Source organism: Trachurus japonicus, chromosome 8 (assembly GCF_045865225.1).
Source record: "Trachurus japonicus isolate A0001 chromosome 8, Traja_1.0".
Classification (NCBI taxonomy): domain Eukaryota; kingdom Metazoa; phylum Chordata; class Actinopteri; order Carangiformes; family Carangidae; genus Trachurus; species Trachurus japonicus.
In genome coordinates, this window is record NC_140914.1 from 14,545,624 (window position 1) to 14,573,318 (window position 27,695).

Genomic DNA, 27,695 nt, shown 5'->3' on the forward strand with positions numbered 1-27,695 from the left:
TTGATGCAATCAGTAATTAGGTTCATACATTGTTCCGACTACAGTCTTATCTGCCTTAATCTAATGTTTTGGCACTGTTAACGGCCCTGTGTGTTATGTGCAGATTAGACTGCTTAGACATCGTTGTATGATCATGAGTTCATGTGGTTATAACCAGACTGAAACAGTCATTCAGGCCAGAAATGTGACTCCTTCCCAGGCCACCCTCATGCAGACAATTAGACTGCTAACAGTCTGTCTGTTGATGCAACAGGTACCAGGCCAATTATAAATTTGGCAACTATGTTCATAAGGGTACATTTTATGCAGATAACAATCATTTCAGCAATTATCACAGGAGACAACTACACGTGTCCTACTGTTTAATCATAGTAGTTAAAAAGATGGTAGTTTTTCAGTGCTCTCTCTCTCTCTCTCTCTCTCTAAACATCTATCTATCATGTGACTGTTTTCCGGTTACAAGTCTTCACTTTCCTGATGGGTCATCACCAGTGGATGATTATAATTATTATTGGTACAGTAGCTATTATCAGTGCAGTGTATTATCAGTGGCAAGGCCGCAACAGTGTGGACTGGACACACCTGCGTTGCCGTGGCGAGGGAGCTGTCACACGCAGGTGAGGTGATGTAAGAGGTCCATCAACTCATTCCTGATGGTTATAGTATCACTGGTTTAGGTTTACTGTTGATGGCACAGGCTAAAACATCCCTCAGGCCACTGGGAAATGACCTGGTGCTGCTGGTGCATCATCCGTCACTGGTTACATAGATGCTCAAACATAAATCATTATAATAAAAATAAAAGTTAGAAGCCACATATTTTGGAATCAACTTGCTCAGTGTCATAGAAGCAGAGAGATGCATTTGCAATCACATGTTTACCCACAGCCTCCCTGGGGGCAAAGCTAGGCTGCATTGATTTTAATGCTATTTAATTGTAGCTAATGTGTTGTGTGCTCATTTGCATGATTGCAATGTTAATTTCAAATATGAAAACTACCCCCCCCCCGAAAAAAAAAAAAAGAAGTCAGTGTTTACTTTGCTTGTACCCTTGCTGTGTTTCTTTTCAGCAAACATTCCACTGGTGCTACTGTTCACCTTAATATTGCCTTATAATACCAAAACACAATGTGTCACGATTAGCAGTTTTTCATTTGTTAAAGGTCTGCTTCAGTGAAGTCATGTGGGAAACAATGGGATTTCATCAGGAAAGTTTAGCCGAGGCGCTCAGACGTCCTGATCCTCATCGATCGCTGGCATCGAGCAGACAGGAGATTACGCCACAGCTGGATTATTTTCTCTTGGCACTATAATTAGTTTGGAGTTAAAGGTCTCACTCTCACCCGGCTGATTGAGACCCATCATAAACCTAACACTGCTCCTTATCGGGAGGGGAAAGACCATCCATATTGAGCCCATCCGCACATTATCCACTTTCTTTACATTCCTCCCTGATTACACCATTAGGCTCGGTGTGCCTGTGCTCCCCGTAACCACATGACATGTCCATGCACTTCACACTAATACAGTAATTGGTGGCCTCAGTGGTTGTCTGCTCCTGGTCATTTCCAGGCGTGGTGGCCTGATGCCATGTAGATGAGGGACTGTGGAGGAAGGAGCGAGAGGAGGTTGATGGCATCCTCGCCTCAGATTGCCTCTGTGATTCCCCCTGGTTCTAGTCAGCTGTTACTTTGAAATTACCCCCTTTGCATGTCATTACTGAGTTGGTGTGTGTGTGTGTGAAGAGAACAGTATAAGCAGAGATAGATGAATATCCCACAATGTATTGCATACATAAAGAAGACCTTGTTTCAATTGCTGCTTCTGCACTGAGGGAAAAATTCATTTGGTTAGGGCGAGGGGAGAAATCATTTTTAATCCTCTTAATAATGTTTTTTCTTATCTGCCGCCTTTTATGCTCGGCTCGCGCTCCTGACTTTTTCTCTATATTCTCCCCGTCCCACCTCGCAGCACCAATGGGTGTCAAACGGATTTGATTCATTTTCTGGGCGACGTTTCTTTGCCCTCCTTTTTTTTAATTGTCTGCTTTAATTTCTGTCCCTGAATGCTGATAATAAATTCACTCAGTCCAGCCGCAAAGTGGACAGCCTCTCTGTCCCTCCAAAGGCAAAAAGATTACACTTCAACCGTGACATGTTTTTTTTTAAATTTTTAAATTTTATTATTTCTTTAATTGAAAGATGATACAGAGTTTGAAAAGGAAGGGGGGGGGTATACAGAGCGTGATTACATACTTTTTGTCCATATCTCTCAGAATATTACATCCCCGCAATTTTCTAGTCAATTACTTGCTTGATCTCTTTCTCTCTCTCTCTTGCTTTCTCTACCTCTCTCTCTTATGGAGGTTATTTTCTATCATAAATCAAGAGCATATTATGTTGATTTGAGAGCATTACTTTTTGATTTGACGTTCAGAAAACTCTGCTCTCATATTCAAATTTACTCTGCTCGCGCTCAAACTATGTGCTCGATGTTTAAACCTGTGCTCTCGGATTCAAAGTTGCCCTGCTCGTGCTCAAACTTTGCTTTCGCATTCAAGTTTTCCCTGCTCGTGCTCAAACTGTGTGCTCGCACTTGGTCACAGCTGCCTGCGCAGAGTGTTTCCTCTTGCGTGGAGGAAAGTCCTGCTCTCGGATCTCTGCTCTGCTCACGGAGTTTCTGTCAACTGTCAACCAATAGAAGACCGGCTACTGTTGACCAATCAGATCATCCCTACTTCTATGCTTCTTTGTGGGTGCGTTCACTGTAATTCAAGGAGCGTCACATACGGGCGGGCACTCTTTCTACCGGGTTTATCTATTTCCGCCCCACAGGCTGTTAAATGTGGCGGCTCCCTTTATGTTTTGACAACTTTTGGAATAAAATATCAGTTAATTAATACACAAGCGCCCGTGCTTTTCATTACAATAGGTAGCTATATAAACATAAACTAGCAGTAGTAGCGGATGGGTGCCTTATGTATGTTTTTTTTTTTTTTATCCACGTTCATCGGTATATATGTTTTATAGTCTAAATGCCGAAAGTTACTTGTAAGTGCTGTGATGGTACAGTGGTTAAGGCAGATGACAGTAGCTCTTTTTGTTGATCATGGGACCGCTGGTTCGAATCCCGGCCCTGCCGGCACCCTCATGTTATGCTATTTGATTTTTATGATTTTTTTTTTTTTCATTGAAACGCTTAACAAGAGATGGTGGGTTACCATGCATGATTAAAAACATGATGAAATGAAAATTAAAAAAATATGCCATGATGATAATAATTTTGGTGCGTGACACCCGGGGGTCAAAGCCAGGGGGCGCACTACTTTGGATCAGTGCAACGCAAGTGTGTGTTTTGAAAGCGAGGCTGATTTATGCATGGCCACATTAGGCTTAGCATTAGCTTCCCTGACACTACAAATTGTAGCCTATATTGAAACGATATGGAAGCATAGACTGTAAAAAGATGAAAGAGGTACAATATAGTAGGTATCTGGCAACATGAAACAATAAACTTACTTGAGTACTTCGGTCGGCCATGGTGACTGTCTCCCCGCTCACTCAGTCTCTTTCTTCTTGGGAAAGCACTGATTATTACTATTATCATCATGGCATATTTGGCATACCCACCATCTCTTGTTAAGCGTTTCATGAATAAAAAAAAAAAAAATCATAAAAATCAAATAGCATAACATGAGGTGCCGGCAGGGCCGGGATTCGAAACCAGCGGTCCCATGATCAACAAAAAGAGCTACTGTCATCTGCCTTAACCACTGTTCCATCACAGCACTTAACAAGTGACTCTTGGCATTTAGACTATAAAAACATATATACCGATGAACGTGGATAAATAAAAAAAACATACATAAGGCACCCATCCGCTACTACTGCTAGTTTATGTTTATATAGCTACCTATTGTAATGAAAAGCACGGGCGCTCGTGTATTAATTAACTGATATTTTATTCCAAAAGTTGTCAAAACATAAAGGGAGCCGCCACATTTAACAGCCTGTGGGGCGGAAATAGATAAACCCGGTAGAAAGAGTGCCCGCCCGTATGTGACGCTCCTTGAATTACAGTGAACGCACCCACAAAGAAGCATAGAAGTAGGGATGATCTGATTGGTCAACAGTAGCCGGTCTTCTATTGGTTGACAGTTGACAGAAACTCCGTGAGCAGAGCAGAGATCCGAGAGCAGGACTTTCCTCCGCGCAAGAGGAAACACTCTGCGCAGGCAGCTGTGACCAAGTGCGAGCACACAGTTTGAGCACGAGCAGGGAAAACTTGAATGCGAAAGCAAAGTTTGAGCACGAGCAGGGCAACTTTGAATCCGAGAGCACAGGTTTAAACATCGAGCACATAGTTTGAGCGCGAGCAGAGTAAATTTGAATATGAGAGCAGAGTTTTCTGAACGTCAAATCAAAAAGTAATGCTCTCAAATCAACATAATATGCTCTTGATTTATGATAGAAAATAACCTCCATACTCTCTATCCATGTCACACAACTGCAAGTGCCTCCTGGCCCCATTTCCCAATTAGCTGCCACAATTAGGATAACAATGTAGTACAAGAGAACTGGGATGACAAATTTAGCAACAATGGGAAGAGATGAAGACAGAAACTACCTCCCTGTTATTTTTTTCCCTTCCTTTTTATTCCCATCTCTACTTTCCCTCAGCTGCACGTCATTTAAAATGCACTGTAATTTATGTCTCCTATAAAATAGTGATAGCGGTGGCTAATCATCTTATTCTCTATGTAAAGTTGTTCCATAACTGCCTTTATGTTCTCTGTTTTTATTCAGTGCCAGTGGGTCAATGTGTGTGTGTATATGTGTGTGTGTGTGTGTGTGTGTGTGTGTAAAGAAAAGGCAGCCCGGCTTGTGTCAGCTACCTTTGGCCTCCTCAGTGGGAGTGTGTGCTGTAATGATGCTGCACTGGGCTTCGCTTTGTTATGTAATCCTCCCACTGCTTTGAAACACCACCACTCGTTATTAGAAGCCTTGTATTAATGTAGGTGTGCACATGAGCACACACACACACACACACACACACACATATGCATGATTATGTGTGCTTGTGACGCACGCATCCATGTGACCTTATCCTCATCAATGAGATACGCGACGCGTTATATCAGAATGAGGCAGAGTGAAGAAATATTAAGGCGTAAACATTTCCTTAGCCGGGTCCTGAGGGATGTGTTAGTCTTTTATCTTGCTCGAGGCGGCGGGAGTGAGGATACCTTTCATTCGAGTGCCGCGCGCTTGAAGACTGGATTTTCCCCCAATTATGCTCCGATCCTTCTAGTATATCAGAGCCACATAGTAAATAAAGGGAGTCGGTTCAAACACGAGTTGCCGTTTATATTGCTCACTCAGCCTTTTGCTGTGTGGTAGCTTTGAAATAAATGTATGCAAAACAATACACTAGTCTGATGCCATCTATTGAAAGTAAATACGCTGTGTTTTCAAGAGTCTGTAGTACATTTTTAATATGCACACTTTCTTTTTGGAGAACATTTTTCCCTTCAGGAACAACGGTTGTGTTTTTAAAAGAAGTTCCTCTCGCTGTGTCGCTGCTGCTGAGCTGCTGCACAGTGGACTTGCTGTGAGTCCGTTTTGCTTAAGGACAAGACCCAGTTAATAGAGGAGCAGGAGCTTAATGGGGAGCATGGTGACCTCTGATTTCAGCCAGCCAATAGCCAGAGGAACCTGGATAACACCTGACCTGTCTTTTTTTTTTTTTTTTTGCTTACTGTTGTTCCTCTCCTCCTCTTTCAGAGGTATAATGATGTCTTGAGTCAGTCAAGCTATAGTGAATCGCCAGATAAAGAAGTGATTATATCCTTTGTCTTAATAGAAAACAGAACTTGACTCGACTCCCAGGTCAGCATCAGCCAGGCGGTCATCGTTGTTAACCAACTGTTATAATTATTATTCATCTTTTTCTCCATTATTAGTTCACATTTTATTTACAAAATAGTTAATAAACCAAGAAATAACCACCATTTTTGTCCACATTGTGTCCCTATTTTTGTATTCCAGTCCAGTGTTGACTCTAACAGCTTCAGATGCGAGCACAGTCATGGAGAGGCATAGTAAAATAGTTACTGTTGGTAATGAAAGTATCAGCGGTTTATGTCTGACTCATTGGTTTTTCTGCTGTAGGCGGGCTGCGCTGCACTCAAGCCACTTGAACTATGACACTTGACGGTGGCGCACACATATAAATGCATATTTGCACACACACAGTCACATATACACATGCAATCCTCCAAATCTTAGCTCATTAAAAAACAAAAGACAGACAGCAAGATGAGGGCAAAAGCAAAGAATGCTGAGGTGTGACTGAAGATGCGAGGTGTGCGATGTTGAGGATGAGCTGCTGGGGTTGTTTGAGGTTGACACATCGCCATATTATTCAGGATTCAGGCTAGAAGTAGATTATTAAGTGTTCTCCTGCAGTATTGATGGCTTGTGTAGGGACTGCAGCAGCAGCAGCAGCAGTGCTGTGGTTGTGGTTGTCTCTCTGTCCCCTGGCTGTTCCTGACTTGCTGACTGGGGACTGGCTAATTGGAGGAAGCCCTGGAGGAGCACAGGGGGAGGAAAGAGGGGAGAGGTAGAGGAAACGACGGTGGTGGGAGATGTCAGGCACCATGCATCCTCTGCAGTTGGACTGTATCTGTGTACAGTGTACACACCTGATACAGTAGTATCTGAACAGTGATGTGGCACAGAGCTGCTGCTGCTGCTGCTGGGACAAAATCATTTACTCAGGGTCTTTTTTATAATGAGTATGTTCTTATTATCCACCTTTTTCCGAACGTCAAAAACGTAGCCTGTTTTGCCGGTTTTGCTCTTCCGGTGGAATTTTATGTTTATGTTTCCATGGTAGTCGCGGTAAATGCATGTTTTTTTTGTTTTGTTTTTTTCAATGAAAATCTGTAAAACGCATGGATCATCACACCAGCTTTTAACAGTGGATATCACACAAATTGACATCTGTGTTAAAAGCCAGCGTTAATAGATCCATGCGTTTACCGCAACTATGACAACGACTGAAAACCATGGAAACGTAACCGTACAATTCCACCAAACCGGCAAAACCAGCTTCCGGGTTTGCCCATAGATGACGTTCGGAAACTTGTGGATAATGACAAATCTTTTACCATCATTATGTCACAGCATTATTTATTGGTATAGTCGGGAACTGTTCCCTTGATAACAAGATAAGTAGGTGTCTGGTTAGAATAATAATGTATGAATTACCTCCACACAGTGACCAATATTATAGCGCTTCTGTTAAAGGGATAGTTCAACATTTTGGCAAATTGGCCCATTGCCATAATCACTATAGTCATAGCAGTAGGTTCGTTACCTTCAATTGTCGGTGTAAGCTATTTTTAGAACGGAGGAGTGGAGCGGCAGGCTGCTCAGGGCTATGCTATGGAGGCTAATGGAATTTCTTGGTTTTCCTCATCAAACTCATCAAATACACAACCGAACAACTCCAAAAGGCTGTCGTGGACAAGTTGTGAGCTGCACAATTACCACGCTATGAGATAATAATGGAACGTTACGAAACGGAGCCGTTTTCGAGGTAAATAAATGCGTTGCGTTCAGGGACAATTTTTCAGCAAGCAGTCTCTGTATTTACCTTGTATTTACCTTGAAAACGGCTCCGTTTCGTAACGTTCTGTTATTATCTCATAGCGTGGTGGTTGTGCAGGTCACAACTTGTCCACGAAAGCGTTTTGGAGTTTTGGGATTTTGTATTTGATGAGTTTGATGAGGGAAACCAAGAAATTCCATTAGCCTCCATAGCGTAGCTCTGAGCAGCCTGACGCTCCGCTCCTCCGTTCTAAAAATAGCTTACACCAACAAATAAAGGTAACGAACCTACTGCTATGACTATAGGGATTATGGCAATGGGCCAATTTGCCAAAATGTTGAACTATCCCTTTAAATCTAGCTGCTGATGAATTACAGCCACCAGCAGCATCATATATTTTCTGTAGAATCTTTACTGCTTCTCTCTCTTCTGTGTCCATCATCTAATGCTCCAGGGTAACCACACGCAAACCATAGTTCTGATTTCACGAGTTCATCTACCACCGCTACCACCCTCATCATCATCATCATCATCATAATAAGCCCCAGCCTCTCCAGCTCCCTCCTCCCACCTGGACTATTTCACACTACAGGGGGAGCAGAATGTGAGCGGAGAAACCCGTGCTTACCCTCATTAACATTCAAGACAACCCAGCAAGTGTGTCCAAAAGATTCTGTCGATAGCTCTTTACACTGTAAGAGGCAAGATTTCGTGCAGCTGGCAGGGAGGTCTGTGTTGGCGAGAGAGAGAGAGAGAGAGTGAGAGAGAAGAGGAAAGTGCAAGGGAGAATGAATAGAACAAGGTTTAAGTCTTTTCTTTCTGCCCTTGACCCTGGCTCTGCAGATAAGTGAAACCTCCACCTCCCATCTATCTCTTGTTTTCTCTTTCAGACTATCATGGAGCAGTTCAACCCCTGCTTACGGAACTTTGTTGCCATGGGGAAGAACTATGAGAAGGCCCTCGCCAGTAAGTCCCTTTTTTTTTTCTCATTTATTTTCTCTGTGCTCCCTGTTTCGCTGCAGGTTCAGGCACACAGCCAAACTAGCTCTCCTTCTCTCTCTCTCTCTCTCTCTGTCTATTTCTATTGCTCTCTTCCTCCATGTAAGAATATATCTACCAATCTTTCCCTCTGTCTTACTGAAAAGCACAGGACAGTATTTATCCTCCTGCCAAATGAGCAAGCCTTATCATGTGGTGCACAACCTCTGGCTCGGCTCCTCCACTGTGGTGGAGGTGTATTCAGAGAAACACAAAAAAAAGCCTCTAATCTCTTGTGAGGAAGCTCACTCGCAGACGGCTCCCTGTCAGCAGTCAAATTTACAAAGGGAAATGTGTGGATACATGGGTATTACACCCTCTTTATTCCTGATTTGGTAACTGTGGCCTAAAACTTTTTTTTTTTGCTTCCGTACAAAACACTCCTCCACCTTAACACAAGGCTGAACGCCTTCAGTCCAACTAATCCAGCAATTAGTGGGGCCCCCTCTCCCCTCCCCTCCCCGAGCCTCTGCTTCTTCCCCCCTGACACACACAATAACTAATCCTGGCCTTGGTGTAGGTAGGAAACAGACTGGTAGAGACTCACTGAGCCATTAAAGACCCACTTTGCGGGGATTGGCTCTGCGGGGGCAGGGGATGGGAGGACATGCTTCCACCCATATGGTGCAATCACTGAAATTATTCAACACCAGAAATGCCAAAAGGGCTCCACGGGTAGGCTCGCTAGATCTGGGAAGTGGTTGCGTTCCAGGTTTTTTCAGGCACAGCAGTCAGTTGCTGAATCTCACAGCGCTTAGTAAGTGTAAAAGCAACAGATGTATACAATTGAATGAGTCCAACGCTGCCTACCAAACACCACCGCCGAGCTTGTTACACAAGTCCTCCGGCGGCGAGTGTTGAGAGAGAGCGAGGGAACCATGCAGGTACACAGGAAGCGATGGCTGTCCTGATAAAGAGATGAGCGCTTCTTCTCCCTCCTCGCTTCTCCAGAGTGAAGCATGTGTGATGGATCAGTAGCCCTGAGATGAGCCCCTCCCCGACCGATTGTCTGTCTGCCTCGCAATCAGAGAGCTGGTAATCCTCTCCTTCTGTCAGCGTGAGCCCCTCACCACACATTTCATTAGATAGAAGTAAAGTATCTGTATAGATCCAGCTTATCTTCCCAACCACCCTTCACATGCAGACACATGCAGGCAGGCACACATCAGCAGCAGCAGCATGAGCAAGAAGAAAGTGTCCGTTGCTTGGAGATCGCTTTTGAAAATCTGCTGTATCTCCCACCACTCCCACTCCTTGCCACACATGTGCACACACACACACACACATGCACATTCACACACACTTGCCACATCAAGCGAGGCAGGAGTTCTGTTTGGCATAATGAAGAGAAATCAGCCGTGATGCTCCGTGGCGGGGGGGCTGGAGCTGGGGGTGGGCTCTGCTCTCAGTTCTCAGGTGTTCCCCCAGCAAAGAGAGGAAGGAGGAAAAACACACAGCAGCTTCTTCTGCCGTTGACTCAGCTGTAATTGGGATTAGCATTAGCATATGTCCCTCAGCCTTGAAGCGGAGCTGCGAGGCTTCCAGCCCAGGGAGACTTCCTCTGTATCGCCGGGCTGCATCTGTCCGCTGGAATTAGCCTTCCCCCTGCCAGCCTATTGTTGCAAACGTGTCTCTCACCTGGCAGCTGTCTGCAGACACATGGCCCCATCTGTCACCTGGACTGCTGTTGAATTCACCTCCAAAAAAGCAGAGAGGCCATTATTCACCGGAGATGGACCTGATTGGTAGCCCTGTATGGCAGTGTAGGGCAGAAATCACTGGGAGCTGAGTGTGTGCTCTGTGTGACCTTTGTTTGGCCAGCGCAGCAGCAGTTGGAATAACAAGGGCCAACCCAGGTGGTTATTGATCTGGGCAACCAGGAGTACTCTGGTTGAGCTTTATTTGGTCAGCGAGAGAGAAGAGGAGAGATAGGGTCTGCTCTGCTGATTAGGATTAACCTCGCAGATTGTTTGTGCTAAAGATTAGAGTAGAGGTCAAACTTTATTTTCATGATTATGCACAAATCTGCACGAAACACTTTGGCCCAGTCCTATTTCTACCTCTTAGCGTCCTTCCCAAAGCCACACCCCCTCTATTTTGCACGTTCACATCATGGGTAGGGATATTCAGACTCTCTTTTGGATGGATAGTTAGAATAGAATAGAATAGAATAGAAAGACTTTATGTCCACTGTAGTGGAAATTTTGTCTTCGGCCGCTCCAAGACAACAAAGCATAAGACAAATCAAAGCATAGAAACAAGAAACAAACTGGAATGTTGTGCAAAACAGGCATAGACAGACATAGATATAGACCAGGTGCAGTCATAGCAGTCATGACATATTCAGAGCTTGTATGGCCTGTAGAATAAAGATTTCTTAAAAATGTCCCGGCTCATCCTGGGAACTCTGAATCTTCGGCCGGATGGAGGAGGGGGGAGGGGAGGGGGGGTTCCAGGAACACGCTACAAAAGATGTGATAAGACAAGTTTCACACATCTCTTCACACGCAACCGACAAGACTGTTAATATTTTTTCCAAGTACAGTAGTAATGATTTATGTTCCATTCAAACTTGTGTTCATCTATTACGACTCTGTTCTTCATGGGAAAAAAAAAAAATCTGCAGCAGTTAAACACATTTGTTTCAGTGACCCTTGGCTAAATCTGTTCACAGCAGTAAATGAAGCAGTCACCATTTGCAGTGATATCCTCTGTATTGATGCTATATAGAGAAGATTCTTTCACTCACCTCCTTCTAATGACACTGCAGCAGAGGCCTTCACAGGTATTTGAACCTTAATAAAGAGTCTCTCCCTAAAGCACCACACGGTCCAGTGCTCACACACATGGACAAAATGGACGAAATGGGATGAGATGACAGAAATGTCCGGTGGTTAACACCACTGCAGTGATCTTTCCTCGACGAGACAATGTTTACTCACTACTCAGAGATACTTTTATTGGCTCATTTGGTCACAGATCAGAAAAAATAACTCTGTGCTGCTTTTTTTCCCTTCTTTTTTTTTTTTTTTTTTGGGGGGGGGTACTTAAATTGGTCCACCTAATTGAGAGTCATCCTCCAAAACGGACTCAAACACCAGACATCAAAACATATTATGCGCCAAACATTGAGTCTAAATAGACTCTGCAACGTGTGGTTCATATGCCACCAATAGGCAAGCTGTAACAAGAAAAACAAAAGTCCTCTAAATATTAAATGTAATGCTCACACACACCCTGGGGTTATAATAACCCAACTTCTCTTCTCATTATTACACTGAGCCAGAAGCAAAAAACATCACAGGAAAAAAGAGTTTTTAGTGGTTGCGTGGTTTACCCAGCAAGCACAGATTATTTGTCAGAAAATAATTTCCTCTTCGCAATCAAGCATGCAGAGTGCCAACTAGATGATGTTGAGTAATTACGCAGCGACATCAGTGTTTCCTTTCCATTTTCTGACAGCAAGAAGCTGTGATTCACGACTTGAAGAAGCATCTGAGGAAAAGCAGAAGTAGAGGGACAAAGAGAAGCCAGAGGGCTTTTTGACAAAAAGACCTTTTAATTTGATAACCATCTTGCTTTCCTCTGGTTTTTCTCTTTGCTTACAGATGTTACGTTTGCTGCCAAAGGCTATTTTGATGCTCTGGTCAGAATGGGGGAACTGGCCAGTGAGAGTCAAGGATCCAAAGATTTGGGTAAGTTACCAACATAGACTTGTTTAACTCATGAAGTTCTTTCTTTTCCTCTTTGTCTTTTTCTGTCTTGGCGTCGCTCACACTGAGCTTTGGGCAGCAGCATCAGTTCTTCGTACACTTACATACACGCACGCGTCATCTAACATCAACTTTGTGTGTAATAAAATGTGGAAGGGGAAACAAAGTAGCATTCAGAAGGAGTGTGTGCGTTCAGTAAAACATTTTTTACCAAATCATTTTAGTCCCATTGCAGCTTCTTGTCACATCGTGTCCTGGAGGAAATAACTTTTTTTTCAATTTGCAGGCCTTTTGTCAGAGAAAATGTCATCAATAGAAAGAAATAGGTAACAATTATGAGCATGGCACTGCCAGCACAGTGTGGAGGGAGCTGCACATCATTAATTTACAACAGTATAGACATGTTGTCATCCAAGCTGGAGATGAGATTTTAGAGAAATCTTTTTTTTTTTTTTTTTTTTTTTTTTTTTTGTGACTGCTAGGAGTTTTCCAATTGGACGTGTTTCCAGTTTCAGATAATATTGATTCTGTGTGGAATTAACATCAGTGTAGCAGATCTCAAGGTGTGTGGCAACGTATGCCATGTGTATTTGTCATGTCAATTTGCCGTTATCTGTCTGCGTGTGCGTTCAGTTTACAAATGTAAAGGTCAATTGGAGAAACAGCACCTGGTCCTCTCGTTGCGAGTGGTTTCCCAGGTGATGGGTGTGTGTGTGTGTGTGTGTGTGTGTGTGTGAGCGTGTCTGTGTTTACTGTCGCCGGCCCGTGGGGAAATCAGCTCCTGTTTGAAGAGATTCCCTTCACACTGATTGTGCTTTCGACTGCTTGATCTGCGTGGAAAAAAAAAAAAAGGTAGCTGTTGATTTGACGGGGCCTTTGTTGCGGTGGAGCTGAGATCCAGTTTGGGTTTCCTCCAGCCCAGCCAACGGGGACTGACATGAAAGTGCTCTCAGGATGTTTTATTCAGCAAGCGGCCTTCTCTCTCTTCTTTTTTTTGTGCTGTCTCTCTATCTTGCAGCTTCTGTGAGGTTTCCCATTGATTCTAAAGTTTACAGCTGTACCTACGAGCTGAAACTGAGCCCCAGTTACAGTAGGGAGCTCCTCCAAGCCCAGACATCCTGAGCTGAACTTGTCACAAGAAAGAGAGCAAAATGTTCCTGATCTCGCTGACAGCTGATCTAATCTCTTCTTGCAACACTTTTTTTTTTGCCTCTAACAGCAAAAGGTTCTCTATTATTTTATAGAAAACGTCTTTTCATACAGTTTTAAATGTGTGTTTGGATTTCCGTGCGTGCTGTTAGGTGATTCGGCTCCCTGTTATTCTTTCGCATATGGAAAGTAAAACAATGCGTGTTTGTGTGTATGTACTGTACAGTATATCACCTCTTTTATCACAAGTATATGCGTGATGGAGCTGAAAACTGATTCCATTTTCAAAAGCCCTGCCTGGAGGAAGATCTGCATGGGACTGGATATTTGGAATGACTCATTCCCCTGGTCAAACAACTCATCTCGTCTGTCTTCATAAATGTCTCTTCTCATCTGTTTGCATCAAGCCACAGTGATGCTGTAAATGGCTTTTGTACTGTAGAGCTGTGAGCTGAAAAGAAAAGGTTGTGATGTAGCTAAAGGAATTAGCCCCTGTTGTTGAGTGTCACTACAGCGTTCCAGCTACACCCAGCTCTCTCCTCTGTCACAGCACTGTGGTTCCCAGGGGGAGGATTGGTGCTGTTTTATTTTCCAGCCATCTGTTTTTTTGGACTATTTGAGAAGTCCACATCCTGTGGTCGATGCCGGTGCCTTGACCTCCTGTCTGACCGCGCACAGGGGCGAGGTCAGAGCTTCCTTTTTGACAGAAATATCCAGAGACTGAAGGAAAAGGGAGTATGAGCAAACCACAGACTGTGTGCGTGTAACATATAACGTATGAAGGGAGGCGAGGTATTGTTTTTTATCTTAATCTTGATTTAGAATGAGCTATTATACATCTGTTTTGTTAATAATCTTGTGCTAATCTTATTTCCCCCGAGGGATGTTTCCACACAAACAGTTTCAGTTCTTTTTCTTTGATAATAACATGCAAATAAGTCATTTCTTCACACTAACTTTGTGTCCCGATAGCTAATTTAACCTGCTTTGAATGTGTTTATGGAAATAAGTTGATATTAAGGCTTGAAGAGGGGTATATTTTGGAATCCCTCAGAGGCCTTCAAAAGCAGTTGTGGTGATTGTTATTTGCTTGTTTGTTCCATTTTAACTCCAACCAGGCTCTGTTATGTTTGAAATGTCCTGGTTCCAACAAGCAACTAGTCCTGTCAGGTCCCTGAGTGACCTCTACACCAACCAGCCAGCTCCACGCTTGCAGTCAATCAGATTGGTGACATAATCAATCAGTTGTCGTCATTCATGTCACACAGAGTTGTTGCACGCTCACACATGTGTGTGCATGTATGAATCTGAGTCTGAGCTTCTTGTTGCATCTCTTTTAAAGCCTGATAATTCCACCGAGGCTCAGTAAGGGACGGACTGCAAATGGTCCCACCTACACACCTAAGAGTCGGCAGCTGCTCTCCATTTCTTTCTTCCTCCCCCCTCCCTTTTTTTCTCCGCTCTTTTGCACTCACTCTCTCACACACGCATAAATGTTATGCTTAAAACAGGGAATGCAATTACCTTGTGATATATAATGCCCTATGTTGGTGTTTTCATAATCAACTCATCAACATGCACATACTTGAGTCTTTATACATTCCTATACACAGTTTGTTCCTGCAGGAATCCACCCTTGTGTGTGTGCACGTGCGTACGTTTTATGTGTTTGGGGTCATGCCTATTATAGTTGCATGCTTGTGTACATTTTCTGTGCATAAATCTCCTGTCATTTCTATGTGTTTATACACTACGAGTGCTCTTTTAATCCACTTGTGTATATCTCTGCCTAAAGAGACAGAGTCTCTCTCTCTCTCTCTCTCTCTCTCTCTCTCTCTCTCTCTCTCTCTCTCTCTCTCTCAAGCCAGCCCCACTACTCCTACACACTCCCTCCCACATATCCTCCTCTGGTTGGGCTAATCATCGCCTGTCACTTCACCACCCACACACACATGCATACACATGCACGCATGTATGCTTTCTCTCGCTCACACACACACACACCTGCTCTCCCTCCCTCGTTCTCCTCTCTCTCTCCCTTCTCTCCCTCTGTTTGTGCCATCCTCTTCTTCTTTTATCCCTCTTCACGGAGAGGGAGTGTGCACTTATTACCTCGGTGACATTTGTGGCTTTCCAACCCTTCTAGGGAAATACAGGAAACAGAGTCTGTGCGACTGGAGATATTTATGACAGTCTTAACCAACCAGCTCTGCTCCATTGTGTTTATATTCCTCTGAACTACAAGGCCTGTTATTTACCACCACGCCTGCAGCCATGGAGACATGAACTCCTCTTAGTGTTTTGATTTGTCATCATTCCTGGAGCTCCTTTATCTTTGTTGTGACTGACAGAAGCCCCAACCAATCAGTCAACTGGGCCGTGTTACACAAAGCTTTTGATTGGCTCAGAAGTCGTGTGACTCAGCCTGCTCGCTTGCATTTATGTGTTTGACTGGCAAAGAATATGGAGGTTATTACCAGGACAACTTGTAGAGATAACTTTTTTTTTTTTTTTCAAATTAAATGAGGGTCTGAATATGTTTGGCCTTTGTACGTATGAGGCACAAGTGCACCAGGGTACATCATAGAAACAAATTAATAATATGTCTATGTAGAAAAATGAAGTTAATTTGAATAAAAAAGGCAAATGAGTAAGAATGTATCAGTAATGTACAACATACAGTACAGACACATAGCAAAACATAGTGAAATCGTACAGCTGTGGTCTCATTCTGCAGCGTCAGCCTTTATCATCATCAATTTATTTTTCCTGTGTGTTGTTGTTCTGTTCCTTTCTTATCCATTATTAAGCATAGTTGTATATGTTAGGATAAGAACAATTAGACAGCATGGTATGCGATGGGTCAGATGGCCACTACACTTTAGGAACACCACCCACTGGCCTGTGAGGTGACAGTCAGCCCTACTACACTACTGCCAGGACACACAGACACATAATATGACTTCGATGTAATTTGGACAAAAAAGACTTTAAAGTAAATTTGTAAGACTCCCCAACCTGAAATTCACTGGTGCAACCGAGTAGCAAAGCTGTCATACCCTACATACATACTGAAGGCAGATAGGTTTCTGGTTGGGGGCCTGTTTTTCGACTCGCTGGTGTGGTCAAACTGTTCCTTCAGTGTCCTCAGGTGAAGTAGAGAGGAGAGCTGCTCTGTGCTCGGCTGGGTGTGTTCCACAGGTCTGTCCTACATGGCTAATGTTTCACTGTAGAGTGAAAGTACCGAGTAGTGGCCTAATTCTAACACATGATATATCATAGAGTATGTTAAATTGCAGTTGGCTTTCCTTTTATCTTGCCTTCTAATTAACAGTAAAATAAACTCCCTGTTGACTGTTTTGTTTTTAAGGACCTCAGCAGGAATGTGAAGTGCTTACAGTTCAGTCTGTGCAGCCAAAGGAAATCAAATATCCTTCTAACCTCTCACCGACTTCTCTAACCTTCCTAATTACCGCGTTTTTAATAACGTACGTGTATGATTCAGCACAACGATGTGTCTTTTGGGAAACAACATGCATAAGGAAAAAAAAAAAGAAAGAGGCTTTATTAAATTGTAACACAAGCAGTGGATTAATGGATTGCTTAGGTTGCTACTGGGTTGATGGCCCGGGGGGACTAGGGAGGGAGAGGAAAAAAAATAAACAAGAAAAACACCTCATAGCCTTGTAAAGAAATTCACACGGGGAGAAGGAGGCTGGGAACCGGTGGTGTTAATGAATCTTGGAAATTAGTGTACTGTTTCAGCTGGTAAATGGATGCTGCCCAGAATGATGAATGACATGTCTGTTGTTAAGAGCAGAGGTTAGTGGTGACGTGTTTCCACATACTGTATAGATGCAGGTCTCTCTCTCATCTCTCTGTTTCCCCCCTCTGTCTCTCTGTCTTCAGTCTGGCCTACCTCTCTCCTCCTCCAGCACCTGTCCCTGTTTAAATGAGAGCAGAGGAGCTCTTTTCTTAGCTCCGTGCCACCATCCCAGGGGTCCCTGCCTTCTCCTGCTCTATTTCTGAGGCGAGCAGTGCATGCTGGGAAGGCAGTGGCCCCCACGCTCTCCATCTACACACATTCACATTGCCCTTCATTTGTTCGTGGCAGTGACATGTGCTGAAGGTGAGCTTAGATGCAGCTGCGATGGACAACTCTACCTCTCTCTCTCTCCCTGTCTATTGGTTTATTTCAGAGAAGCACACAACATTCACACAGCGACTTCCACTTCCACACACTTACTACATTCCAGTGCAGCCTTGTCCAAATAATTGATGTATATTTACATTCTTCATAGTTGGCGTGCACTCATGACACAAAGCACCACAGTCAGTGCCAAGCTAATGTGAAAGTGTCATCAAACCAGTACATCCACATTTTGGAGGATTTGGTATCGTGGTGCATGCATACACACATTTTGTAGATGTGTGGGCTTTACATGCTGCCTTTTATGACTCTGCAAGAGGTTATTTCTAGAGTGTAAAAGAGGAAAAGATCTGTAATTTCATGATTCTGTATGAGCTATTACGTGTCCTGTGTTGTTGTCATTTGATAGGTATATAGTGGCAGCAGCAATGTCTTTATTTAATTTTTAGTCCCACACTTTCATTATCCATTTACCTAATCTGAAATGAGTTAAAATCTAAACTCTACGGTCAGTCTCCTCTCCTCTGTGTTGGTTTCAGTGTGCTCACATGCATACTGTATCAGGGCCATACAATATTAATGGTGTGTTCCCTCAATGTTACAGTTGTGACAAGAATTTTAATATTTGGACCAATTACATAGAAATACTAAACACCACAGAGAGGAAGGCCCATTATGCACAAATGTAAAGTAACTTCATCACAAACACTAGTATAAGCCTATTTATCTCAGCTATCTAATGTAGGAATATGTAGCTATGCCAAGTGGCTACATTAGGCTACTTACAAGTCATGATAAGCCATGTTTGATGTGGATAACTACAGTGATGGGGAAATGTTTGCCTGCAGAGTTTGAATGTTGCCCATGGGTCGTTTTTGCTGTCACACATTGGGTGGCCTATGTTATTATTGCCTAACAACTCAAACTGCAACCAACTATAACTCTCTTGTCTTACTGACTAGCATTATGTTCTACTAGTGAGCAGGCCATATCTTATTTTCATCAGGCTTCTTTAACAGTACAACATTCAGTTTCCCCTAAAACTGAGCAAAGAATTAAAATATCTTTTAAGTTGAGTAGACTAGAAATGAGTCCTTTTTTTAGTTTTAGTGTGACTTGCTCTGCTGGGTAAACCCTCAGCTCTTATAGACCAATACAGCTGTGAAACAACATCCAGTCTACTACTCTCACTCCACTTATGTACATTTAGACTTAAATACACTTTGTTTGAAGACCCTATAGTGACCCTGGTTTCCAAGGGCTAACTTCCTAGATTAGATAGCACAGACACACAGTTGCAGAGATTAGTTTGGTTTTCCACTCAGCCCATACCTCAACAGGTAGCTGCATGACTCTGCTTTTTCCTTTTCCTTTTTTTCTTCTTTTCCTATTGCCTCCCCTCGAGTGCAAAGAGCTCTGTTATACAGCTTTGGAGAAGACAGTGCTGTCATTAAAGCTTAAAATGTTGTGCGAGTTCACAGCTGTCTCTTTCCTGTTACACTGAGGGATCACTTGTTATGACTGTATTCTCCAGGGATCTTTCCCTATCACTCCACTCTTTGCCTCCCCATGTGCTGTGCTCTCTCTGTCTGCCTAATGTGCCTTAAAACAAAATTTATTCCTCTTTCATGTTAAGCTTTCTTCACTTTGAACTTTTTACTTTGATTTTAGAAGACTTTGAGAGACAAAACACCCTAGATCTTTAAAATGATTCCTTACCCAACCACACACACACACACACACACACCATAATCTGCATGTCGAGTTCTTACTCCCTCTATGTTTCTCCCAAGTTTGTCAAATCAGTCAAAGTACTTGTAATTCATCATTTATGCTGTCAGCAACAAGAAAAAACCAGTTACCTAAAAGGCGCTTGGTGCTGCAGTAATCAAAGTTTCTCTCAGGAGACATGTGTTTTTGAGTTTAAAGTCATGACCCACAATTGCTTTTGCAGCCTTGTGCAGGTTTCTGTGAAGTTATTAACCGTCTACTGTAAAATAAAATCCTGTTTCGATCTGGAGAAAACTTGTGAACAACACAATGAAAGAGTCACACAAGTCAAACACTGAATGCTGTTTTGGCTGCATGGTGTGGTACAGTACATCCTAACTGAACCTGCTACATCTCATGACAGCAGTAGGATAACTCAACCAGCCCACTGAGGCGTGTTATAAACCAATCAGAAGCAGATAAAGACATTTCAGCTATTATTATGTAAGTTTATACAGAAACATTATTTAAAAAAATGTTTGGTTTATGTTTGCCTCTTGTTTAGCTTCATGTTTTATTTCCTCTCTGTGAAAATTACAAGATGTTCAAATGTAATAATAACCATCACAGAAATACAGCTCTATCTCAGAATGTCATGTTTCATCTTTCTGCTGCCACAAAACACATTGTGTGGTTGGGGCTTGTGCAACAGCAGCTTAAAAACGGGCAAGGATTGTAGCTCGCTGATAACAGATGGTTTGGATTTGCTGTGTACTGCAGAGTATTATCTAGCAGACAATACGCCACAGCCTATACCTTAGCCTTTACAATAAATGTCAAGATTACTTGCAACATTTGTTTGACCCACTTCATCTCGGCGTCGTGCATTTCTCCCATTAAAAGCTTTTTGGTTATGGCCTAAATGGGTGACACCATTGCTGGACAAACTTATACTGGGCTACTAGGCTGAACAGCTGTGATGGCTGTGATCAGTACTTCTTCCTCTGATGAGAGGCTGAATCCAAACTGTTCATTGTGTGTGTGTGTGTGTGTTTATGAGAGTGAGAGATGGATGAAATCGTAGCATAAACGTCCCTCACTCCCAGATTAACTGTGTTTAGATGCCTTGAGGGTGTGTATACTCGCACATATGTACACAAACGCACACATGCACACACTCACACTGCCACCCAGACTCTCAGCTATTATCTGCGTCTCGCACATTATCCCACTGCCCCATTATACTTGTTTGTTTCCCCGGTGACTTAGGAGGGTATTAACATCCCTGTACCTTTTATCCACACACACACACACACACACTTGACTGTACTTTACACACGATCCCCAGGTGAGACTCACACACCACCTCGGTCCCCAGGGAGAAGCGTAGATGCTGATGTAATGATAGCTGATAGTAAGGGGTGGAGATCTTTGAACAGCGTTTTGTAACACAGCACTTTGCAGCTGCTGCCCCTCATCTTGCAACTTCTCCCATGGCAACGACCCTAGCATTATCCTGCTTCCATGACAACCCGTAGTGAATCCGGCTTGACCTTCACCAGTGATTCAGTGTCTCTCCATCCACCTCCATTCTCTCCCTCTCTCCATCTCTGTCTCTCTTGTTCTCTCTGTTCAACACTGCAAACTTCCACTTTTTATTTATTTATTTTTCTCTGCTCCATAGCACCACATTCTGTTATTCTTTTTTTTTTTTTTGTTCCTTTTTCTTTTTCTCTACCTGTGTGGGTGTATCATCTCTGCTGTTACACAAGCAGTCAATACATCTACACAAGCTGATGTCATACTTCAGGGGGACAGTCTGTTCACAAGCACCAGAGTCATGTGTCCATGCTTTGACTCGGTGCTTGAAGCTAACGGGCGTGTGGCTGCTTGTTGCTGTGCTGCAGGTGCAGATCGACCTGAGCTCACTTCCCAACAAAGGAACTATTGTTTTCTCTCAGCCAGGGGACACGGGCGTGGTTGAAGTGAGCCGGGAAATATCGATACAGTAATGAATGTTTTGAAGGCTTATTTACTGGTGGTGTGCGTGCACGTAGGAGGTTATGCATCCGTGCACGAGGGCGAAGGGCGGGGGCGGGAGGGGGTGTTCCGGTTTCTGTGCGTGTTCGTGAGATTGTCACTGCAGCGGCCGACCTGTCTGTCATAGTGGCTCGTAGCTGGTATGCGGATATCCTTGTCAGGCTGGTAGCTCTTGCATGAAGTCTCTCAGGTTGTGTTCAGCCTGCCAGATATTTCCTCCAATGACAACATTGCTTTGCTCTACACGTTCAGATTTACCACGTTATCCCCCCTTATTGATTCTTGATTGAATTCCCTGCAGTTAACTGCTCATGAAGGAAGGATGCAGTCCAATTTTCTGCTACTGTTGTGATATGATATCAAAGTTGCCATGGTAACTATTTGCATCTCCAAAGTGTGATTTTTTTTTTTCTTTTTCTTTTTTTCTCCCCTCATCCATGCTTTGGCATCGTACATTGTGCAGTAATGAAACTGCAGATGACAAGATGAGATCAGTCGCACATTCATTCATTCATTCTTTCGTCGTTACCTTTCTGGTTTCCTGCAAACGCTGCCAGTTAAAGTTGATCTGTGGGTGTGTGTCTGAGGTACAGTGATGAGCTGCTCATTTGTTAATCGATCCAGCTAGTTTGACGCTGCCAGACAGGATGCCGGGGGTTTTCTGAGCCTGCAGGGCTGTGATCAGGGATGAGTATCTGTAAGCTGCTTAGTGGGCCTGCTGGGAAACCGACAGGGAGCTTTGGCCTGCTTCTCTGCTCCTGTAAGGCACAAGATCAGCAGGCAGGTTGCACCATGGGAAAAGGGCCTGGCTGTCCTGGGTATACAGGAGCTGCTGGGGCAGTGACTGCACTGAACTTGTATTGAACATGTAGGCTAGTGAAAGACCAAAAAAAAGGATCTATTAAACACTAAGTTTGACTTAACTCACATCTCTAGTAATGAATAGTATTTAAACAATCAGCTCTAATAGCATTTGACTAATTCATTAGAGTTCACAGTTAAACCCTGGCTTTAAAAAAAAATCCATGACAATGATTGACAGAACTTACTGTAAAACTTCTAATAAATGATTCATAACTCACTAAAATATAATTTGAGTAGATATTAATGTTTTTTTAATGTATCAGCCAGGAACTGCACATGCAGGCACCTGTAGCTGAAGCTGATGTAGTTCATATGACATACTGTATGTCTTTACAGGAGAAATGAGCTTTAAGTGCTAATAAGTACATTATTGTTGTAAACCAGTTGTTACTATAATGCTGTATACTTTATAATACTTATAGATGATAAATAAGGGCGGTAAAGTTAAGTGATATCAACCAAAAATAACAAAGTCAACCACAATGCATATTGTATTTCCCCCCTGTTGTACAGCTCTAAAGCTACAACCTGTTTCACTGCGTTAATGCCCTCTCCCTTTTTGTTTCCTCCTCCGTTACAGTCACTTCAGTGCTTGTCTGTCTGCATTGATTTGCATTGTATGTGCCTTCTGCTGAGATGGAGAACACTCCAAAGCCCTTCGGTGACGTCTTAAAGTCACTTTTCACACAAAGTCCTTATTTCACTGATGAGGCATTTTGAGATTGAGGTTGTGAGCGGGATGTACTCTTACAGGTCAGCTTTCAAATGAGGACACAGCAGGGGGTGGGAGGTGTGTGTGTCTGCGTGTGTGTTTAAGAGAGAGCTAGAAAGACAGAGGAAAATAAATAAACGTTAAAAATAACCTCTTACTCACAAATGTCCAGAATATTTTTTTTTCTTACTATATACGTAGTATAAATGTCTGCAGTAAGACAGTGTTAGATCATGTTTTGTCCAGTCTGTTGTCTTTTAATGCCATATGTGTGTGTCATCACTTAAACGTCTCATCTCCATGCGAGCATACTCACTTAAATCAAAATGCAATAATTTAAATATGATGTTTGTTGAGTAACACAAACCAATTGTAGCTGCCCTCAGTGTTCCTCTTTTTTTTCTTTTTTCTTTTTTTACCAACAACCACAACAATAACTTGTGTAACACATCAGACGGAGCTAAATCTAAAGGAGCTTTGGACTTTTTGGTCAAGGAAATGTGTCTGTCTCATTGTTTCTGTAGATTTCACACTGTCTTTCCACCAGGTCTCTATGTATACGTGTCCTTCGCTCAATGTAGCTCTTTGTGTTCCTTTTCTTGACAATGCACTGCACATTCAGAAGAGGCAGCCTGTAGGTATATGACAATAAAACACTCTCATGAGCTGCATGACCCCCTTATCTCTCCCTCCCATTTGGTTATTACCTTTTCTACTTCTTTTTACGTGGAGACTATAACCTTTCTTGGAGGTGTTTTTTTTGTTTTTTATTTCTAACTTTTTATTTATTTTTTTGTTCTAGAAATCACATTGCCTGATGATGAGATTAATCAAAGAAAGAAAGGCAATATGTTTGATCTCCACGAGACATCAGTACTTACACGCTTGAAGAACCAGAATTTAATTTCAAGTTTGATTCCTTCGGCTTGTTTTGTTTTCCCACTTCATTTTCCTCACTTTCTATCACTTCTTGGTGTTTCATTTTCAGTTTTTTGTCATCTTATATAAAAAAAAAACAACAAACTTTCATCTTGTTCTTCATTGTCCCAGTTTCAAGTCACTTGTCCTTAACTGTATGTTTGTGCGTCTTGTGTTACTGCATGAGCATTGCACGCTGGGGTTTTCTCTGTTTCTCTTTCTTGCATTTCTTCCCCCCCACCCCCCCCCCCCCTTCTCTCTATCCAGCTTCCTACTTTCTCTCCTCTTTATTTCTCTGCAGTGGATGTGCTTGTGCTGTTTGAGTGTTGTTGATGTGCTTTCTCCCTTTCTCCCTCTTTCTCTCTGTGCAGGGGATGTGCTGTTCCAGATGGCTGAGGTCCACAGACAGATCCAAGTGCAGCTAGAGGAGATGGTTGGTATTCTAAGCTCAAAGCCTTTTTACTTTTGCGGTTCAGCGCCACCGCACACTCCATAAAACTTGGGTTATGTAAAATATTTCTACAATAATTCTGACACGACTACGAGCTATTACGGCGGTAATACATTCTGGTCTGGCGGTGTGGCCCTGTACCCCCATGATGCTCCTGAACAAATCTGCCAAGCTGTGACACAGATTTGTCCCTGAGTGGCCGGCATGTGGAAAACATGGCAATTAAATGAACCTGAGCCTCTATTGAATGAACAGACACGCTGAGCTCATATAAATCCAAATTGCTAACTCAGGAGGTGGCTGGGGAAGATGAGCGAGTTATTACAACAGCGTGGTAGTCTGGGTAATGTGCTCGTTTGACAAGGTATTCACAGTCAGTATAAATTTACTGCGCATCTGGTACAAAAAATAGCCTGGATGTAGGTGCGAATCACGTTGTGGTCATAGATCTTGAACACCCTTGAGTTCAACCACAGATCAGCCAAACTTATGTACCAGTTAATATTTTTTGACAATATCATATTTAATACTGTATAATCATTCCTGTCCTCTAGACTCTGTACTCTGAGCAAAAAAATCACTTTATTTTTGCAGTTTACTATTTCATAGCTCCTCTGCAGCAGTATCAATAAATCTTTGTGATTTAAATGTGAAATGAACAGCTGCATATCATGCCCATGTGTTGCTGTTACATCCCCAGACGTCGAAGATTTCTACAAGTTAAGCCAGGCCTCTGATCCAGGAAAATTATAGCTGCAGAAATGAGACAAAAGGGAAAAAAAAACATAGGAAGGATTCTACTATAGCACATAATAGCAATGATGTTACTTGTAACGGTGCATAGCAATGAGTGTTAGCAGAGCATCATTCATAATGCATTCTTCCTGCATTGATACTGATTGGTATGTAATCAGTTCACACAGTTATAATTGTTTACCTCTAATAAGCTCATCTACAATGAATTGACAATGAAAAAATGGGTCCAGCAGTTATAAATCAAGTTTTATATCGATTTCAAATGAGATTTTTAGGCGATGTGGTTCACAGTCTATAAAGTTGAACAGGCCATTTATATTTTTAGGCACGCACTTATACATACAATGATTTAGAGTTTTGTAACTGTTTATAAATTACATATTAATTAGTATCAATGTAGGGAGAATACGTTAGAAATGATGAGTCACGTATTAAATAATTCTAAATGCTTGATAGTGTTTAGATATTATAAATTGTTGCCTTAAAATTTTGAATTCACGATCTTGCAACAAAGTGATGTTATTGAGCAGCTTATTGGTCACTGTGAACAACTTCACGATTCTATACATTATTGATTTTGCCATTGATGTGCAAGTCACTATCATGTTATTGAAGTGTCTCTGTGCTCCCTCGCCCTTCCCCCCCACAGTTGAAATCCTTCCACAACGAGCTGCTCTCTGAGCTGGAGAAGAAGGTGGATCTGGATGCTCGTTATCTCACCGTGAGTATCTGATTAGCTCGCAGCCTCAGTCCAATCAGTGCCCTCTATGTTTTATTTCATCGCTGTGTGCTCTTATGTTGTGTTCCATCAAATCTGTGAAGACCTAATTTGACTAAGGTGATAACGGGGATGGAGGTGAAACTCTGTGTGTGTTAACATCCGGATGAAAGTCTGTTTCTGACACAATAACAGGATGTGCCTGTGGGAAAAAAAAAAAAAAAAAGCTTTGAAAACATTTCATGTCTACTCACCCATCAAGGGTAGATTGATTATAATAAACCCCTCCCGGAGAACGTGTGTATGTATGTATGTATGTGTGTGTGTGTGTGTGTGTGTGTGTAAGCACTGTGGAGCTGGTCTACATGTGATATCTTTAGAATGAGTGGGTTGCAGCCTGAGTGTAGCGCAGCACTGCTGTGCATTGTTTTGGGGGATGGGATGATATTGCCATCATTGTATTGTATTGTTTGAAGGGAGCACGTTACGAGCTGTGTCGGTTCACAGCTACTCAGTCACTCACACACACTCATAGCCACTCACAGTTTATATAATTCAGCTTTTTAAAATTCAATAGAAACATTGATTGTCTGAGTGTTTTTCAGCTTCTGGCCTTTTGACTTAATATTGAGACTTCTAGGTAAAGCAGACGCTGTCAATTCAAAACCATTTGTAAACCATTTTCAAGTTTCATCACTTCTATACTAATTTGTCAAATTTGTATTTGCTGTCTAATGTTAATGCGAAAAATATGAAAAATGTTTCATACTTTTTATATTAGAAAGACTCTTTTTTTCCAATCTGGGTGTTTCCCTGGGGTTATAACATCCATTACTTTTAATGAATTTTGTACAGATCTGCCGCAGTAATAATAGCAATCATTTTGCTTCAGACTTTGTGAGTTAATCATCTGAAATTTTGACTAAAAGACTCAAAGGCAAGCTTTCTGTTTTTTCCTCTAGAGTGGTGTGTGTGCGTGTGTGTGTGTGTGTACTGTTCCCATTGGTGCATCTCTCTCTGCCCCCCTGTCTCTGCTTCTCCTCTCTCTTGTCTCCCATAATGGCTCACATGGGGTTTTACGGCACTATGCAGTCATTACACAGAGGTCAGAATTTGGGCATTAAGCTGGAATGCAAAAAAAGGCATATAGTGACATAACATAGGCTATAGATTATCAATAAAGAGTATTTAGAACAAGGGTCAGATTCTCCAAGTATACCAAAGTTCATCTACTGTCCACTTTGGCTCTAATCTGATTCAAACACGACTAATCATCTGTCTGCAGTTGTAGCCAGTGATTGAGAGTTGCAGTATGGGTGCAGGCAGCAAAACTCAAACGGGCTTTTGCTTTGTTAATTAGGGGGAACATTCCAGCTCAATGAGGCGGATGCTCGGGATATTATCTTGTTTACCCAATATGGCCCTGCACACCAAAAGAGAACTCTTCACAACAGCCAGCTGTGTCTTCTCTAATCATTACTATGATCCATGTGCTGGGGACTTTCCACCAGGGAGCCTCGGATTGTGAGAGTAAAATTGCAAATGTGTATTGCACAGCAGCACATACTGTATCGGTTTAACTGCTTTACCTCGAAGACTTACAGTATCAGGAAGTGAAAGGATGACTCATCCATTGTTATTGGGTTGTGCAAAGGCATGTTTTGGTCTGCTTTGTGCGGAAACATCACAACATCCAAATCAATATTTCAAAGAGGCTCCTGACATGGAAAATTAATGAACGGTAGAGAAAGCTGAAGTAGGAAATTCCAGCTGATGTTTATTTTCACAAGTCGTTCAGAGGTTTCCAGCGCGGCACAGGCTTACAGAACTAACACCGCCCATCTCTGTTATGAAACCCAAAC

At 42.5% G+C, this 27,695-nt stretch overlaps 1 protein-coding gene across 5 annotated transcripts in view; it reads left to right on the plus strand.

The window, feature by feature from the left end:
* The window catches only part of LOC146982861 (BAR/IMD domain-containing adapter protein 2-like), a 55,618-nt gene that overhangs the window by 8,663 nt on the left and 19,260 nt on the right, over positions 1-27,695 (plus strand). For all 5 annotated transcript variants that reach the window (XM_085784117.1, XM_085784115.1, XM_085784116.1 and 2 more), the window contains exons 2-5: positions 8,505-8,580; positions 12,261-12,347; positions 24,280-24,341; positions 25,765-25,836. In XM_085784117.1, the coding sequence (XP_085640243.1) occupies positions 8,505-8,580; positions 12,261-12,347; positions 24,280-24,341; positions 25,765-25,836 (297 nt within the window). The remainder of the gene's footprint in view (positions 1-8,504; positions 8,581-12,260; positions 12,348-24,279; positions 24,342-25,764; positions 25,837-27,695) is intronic.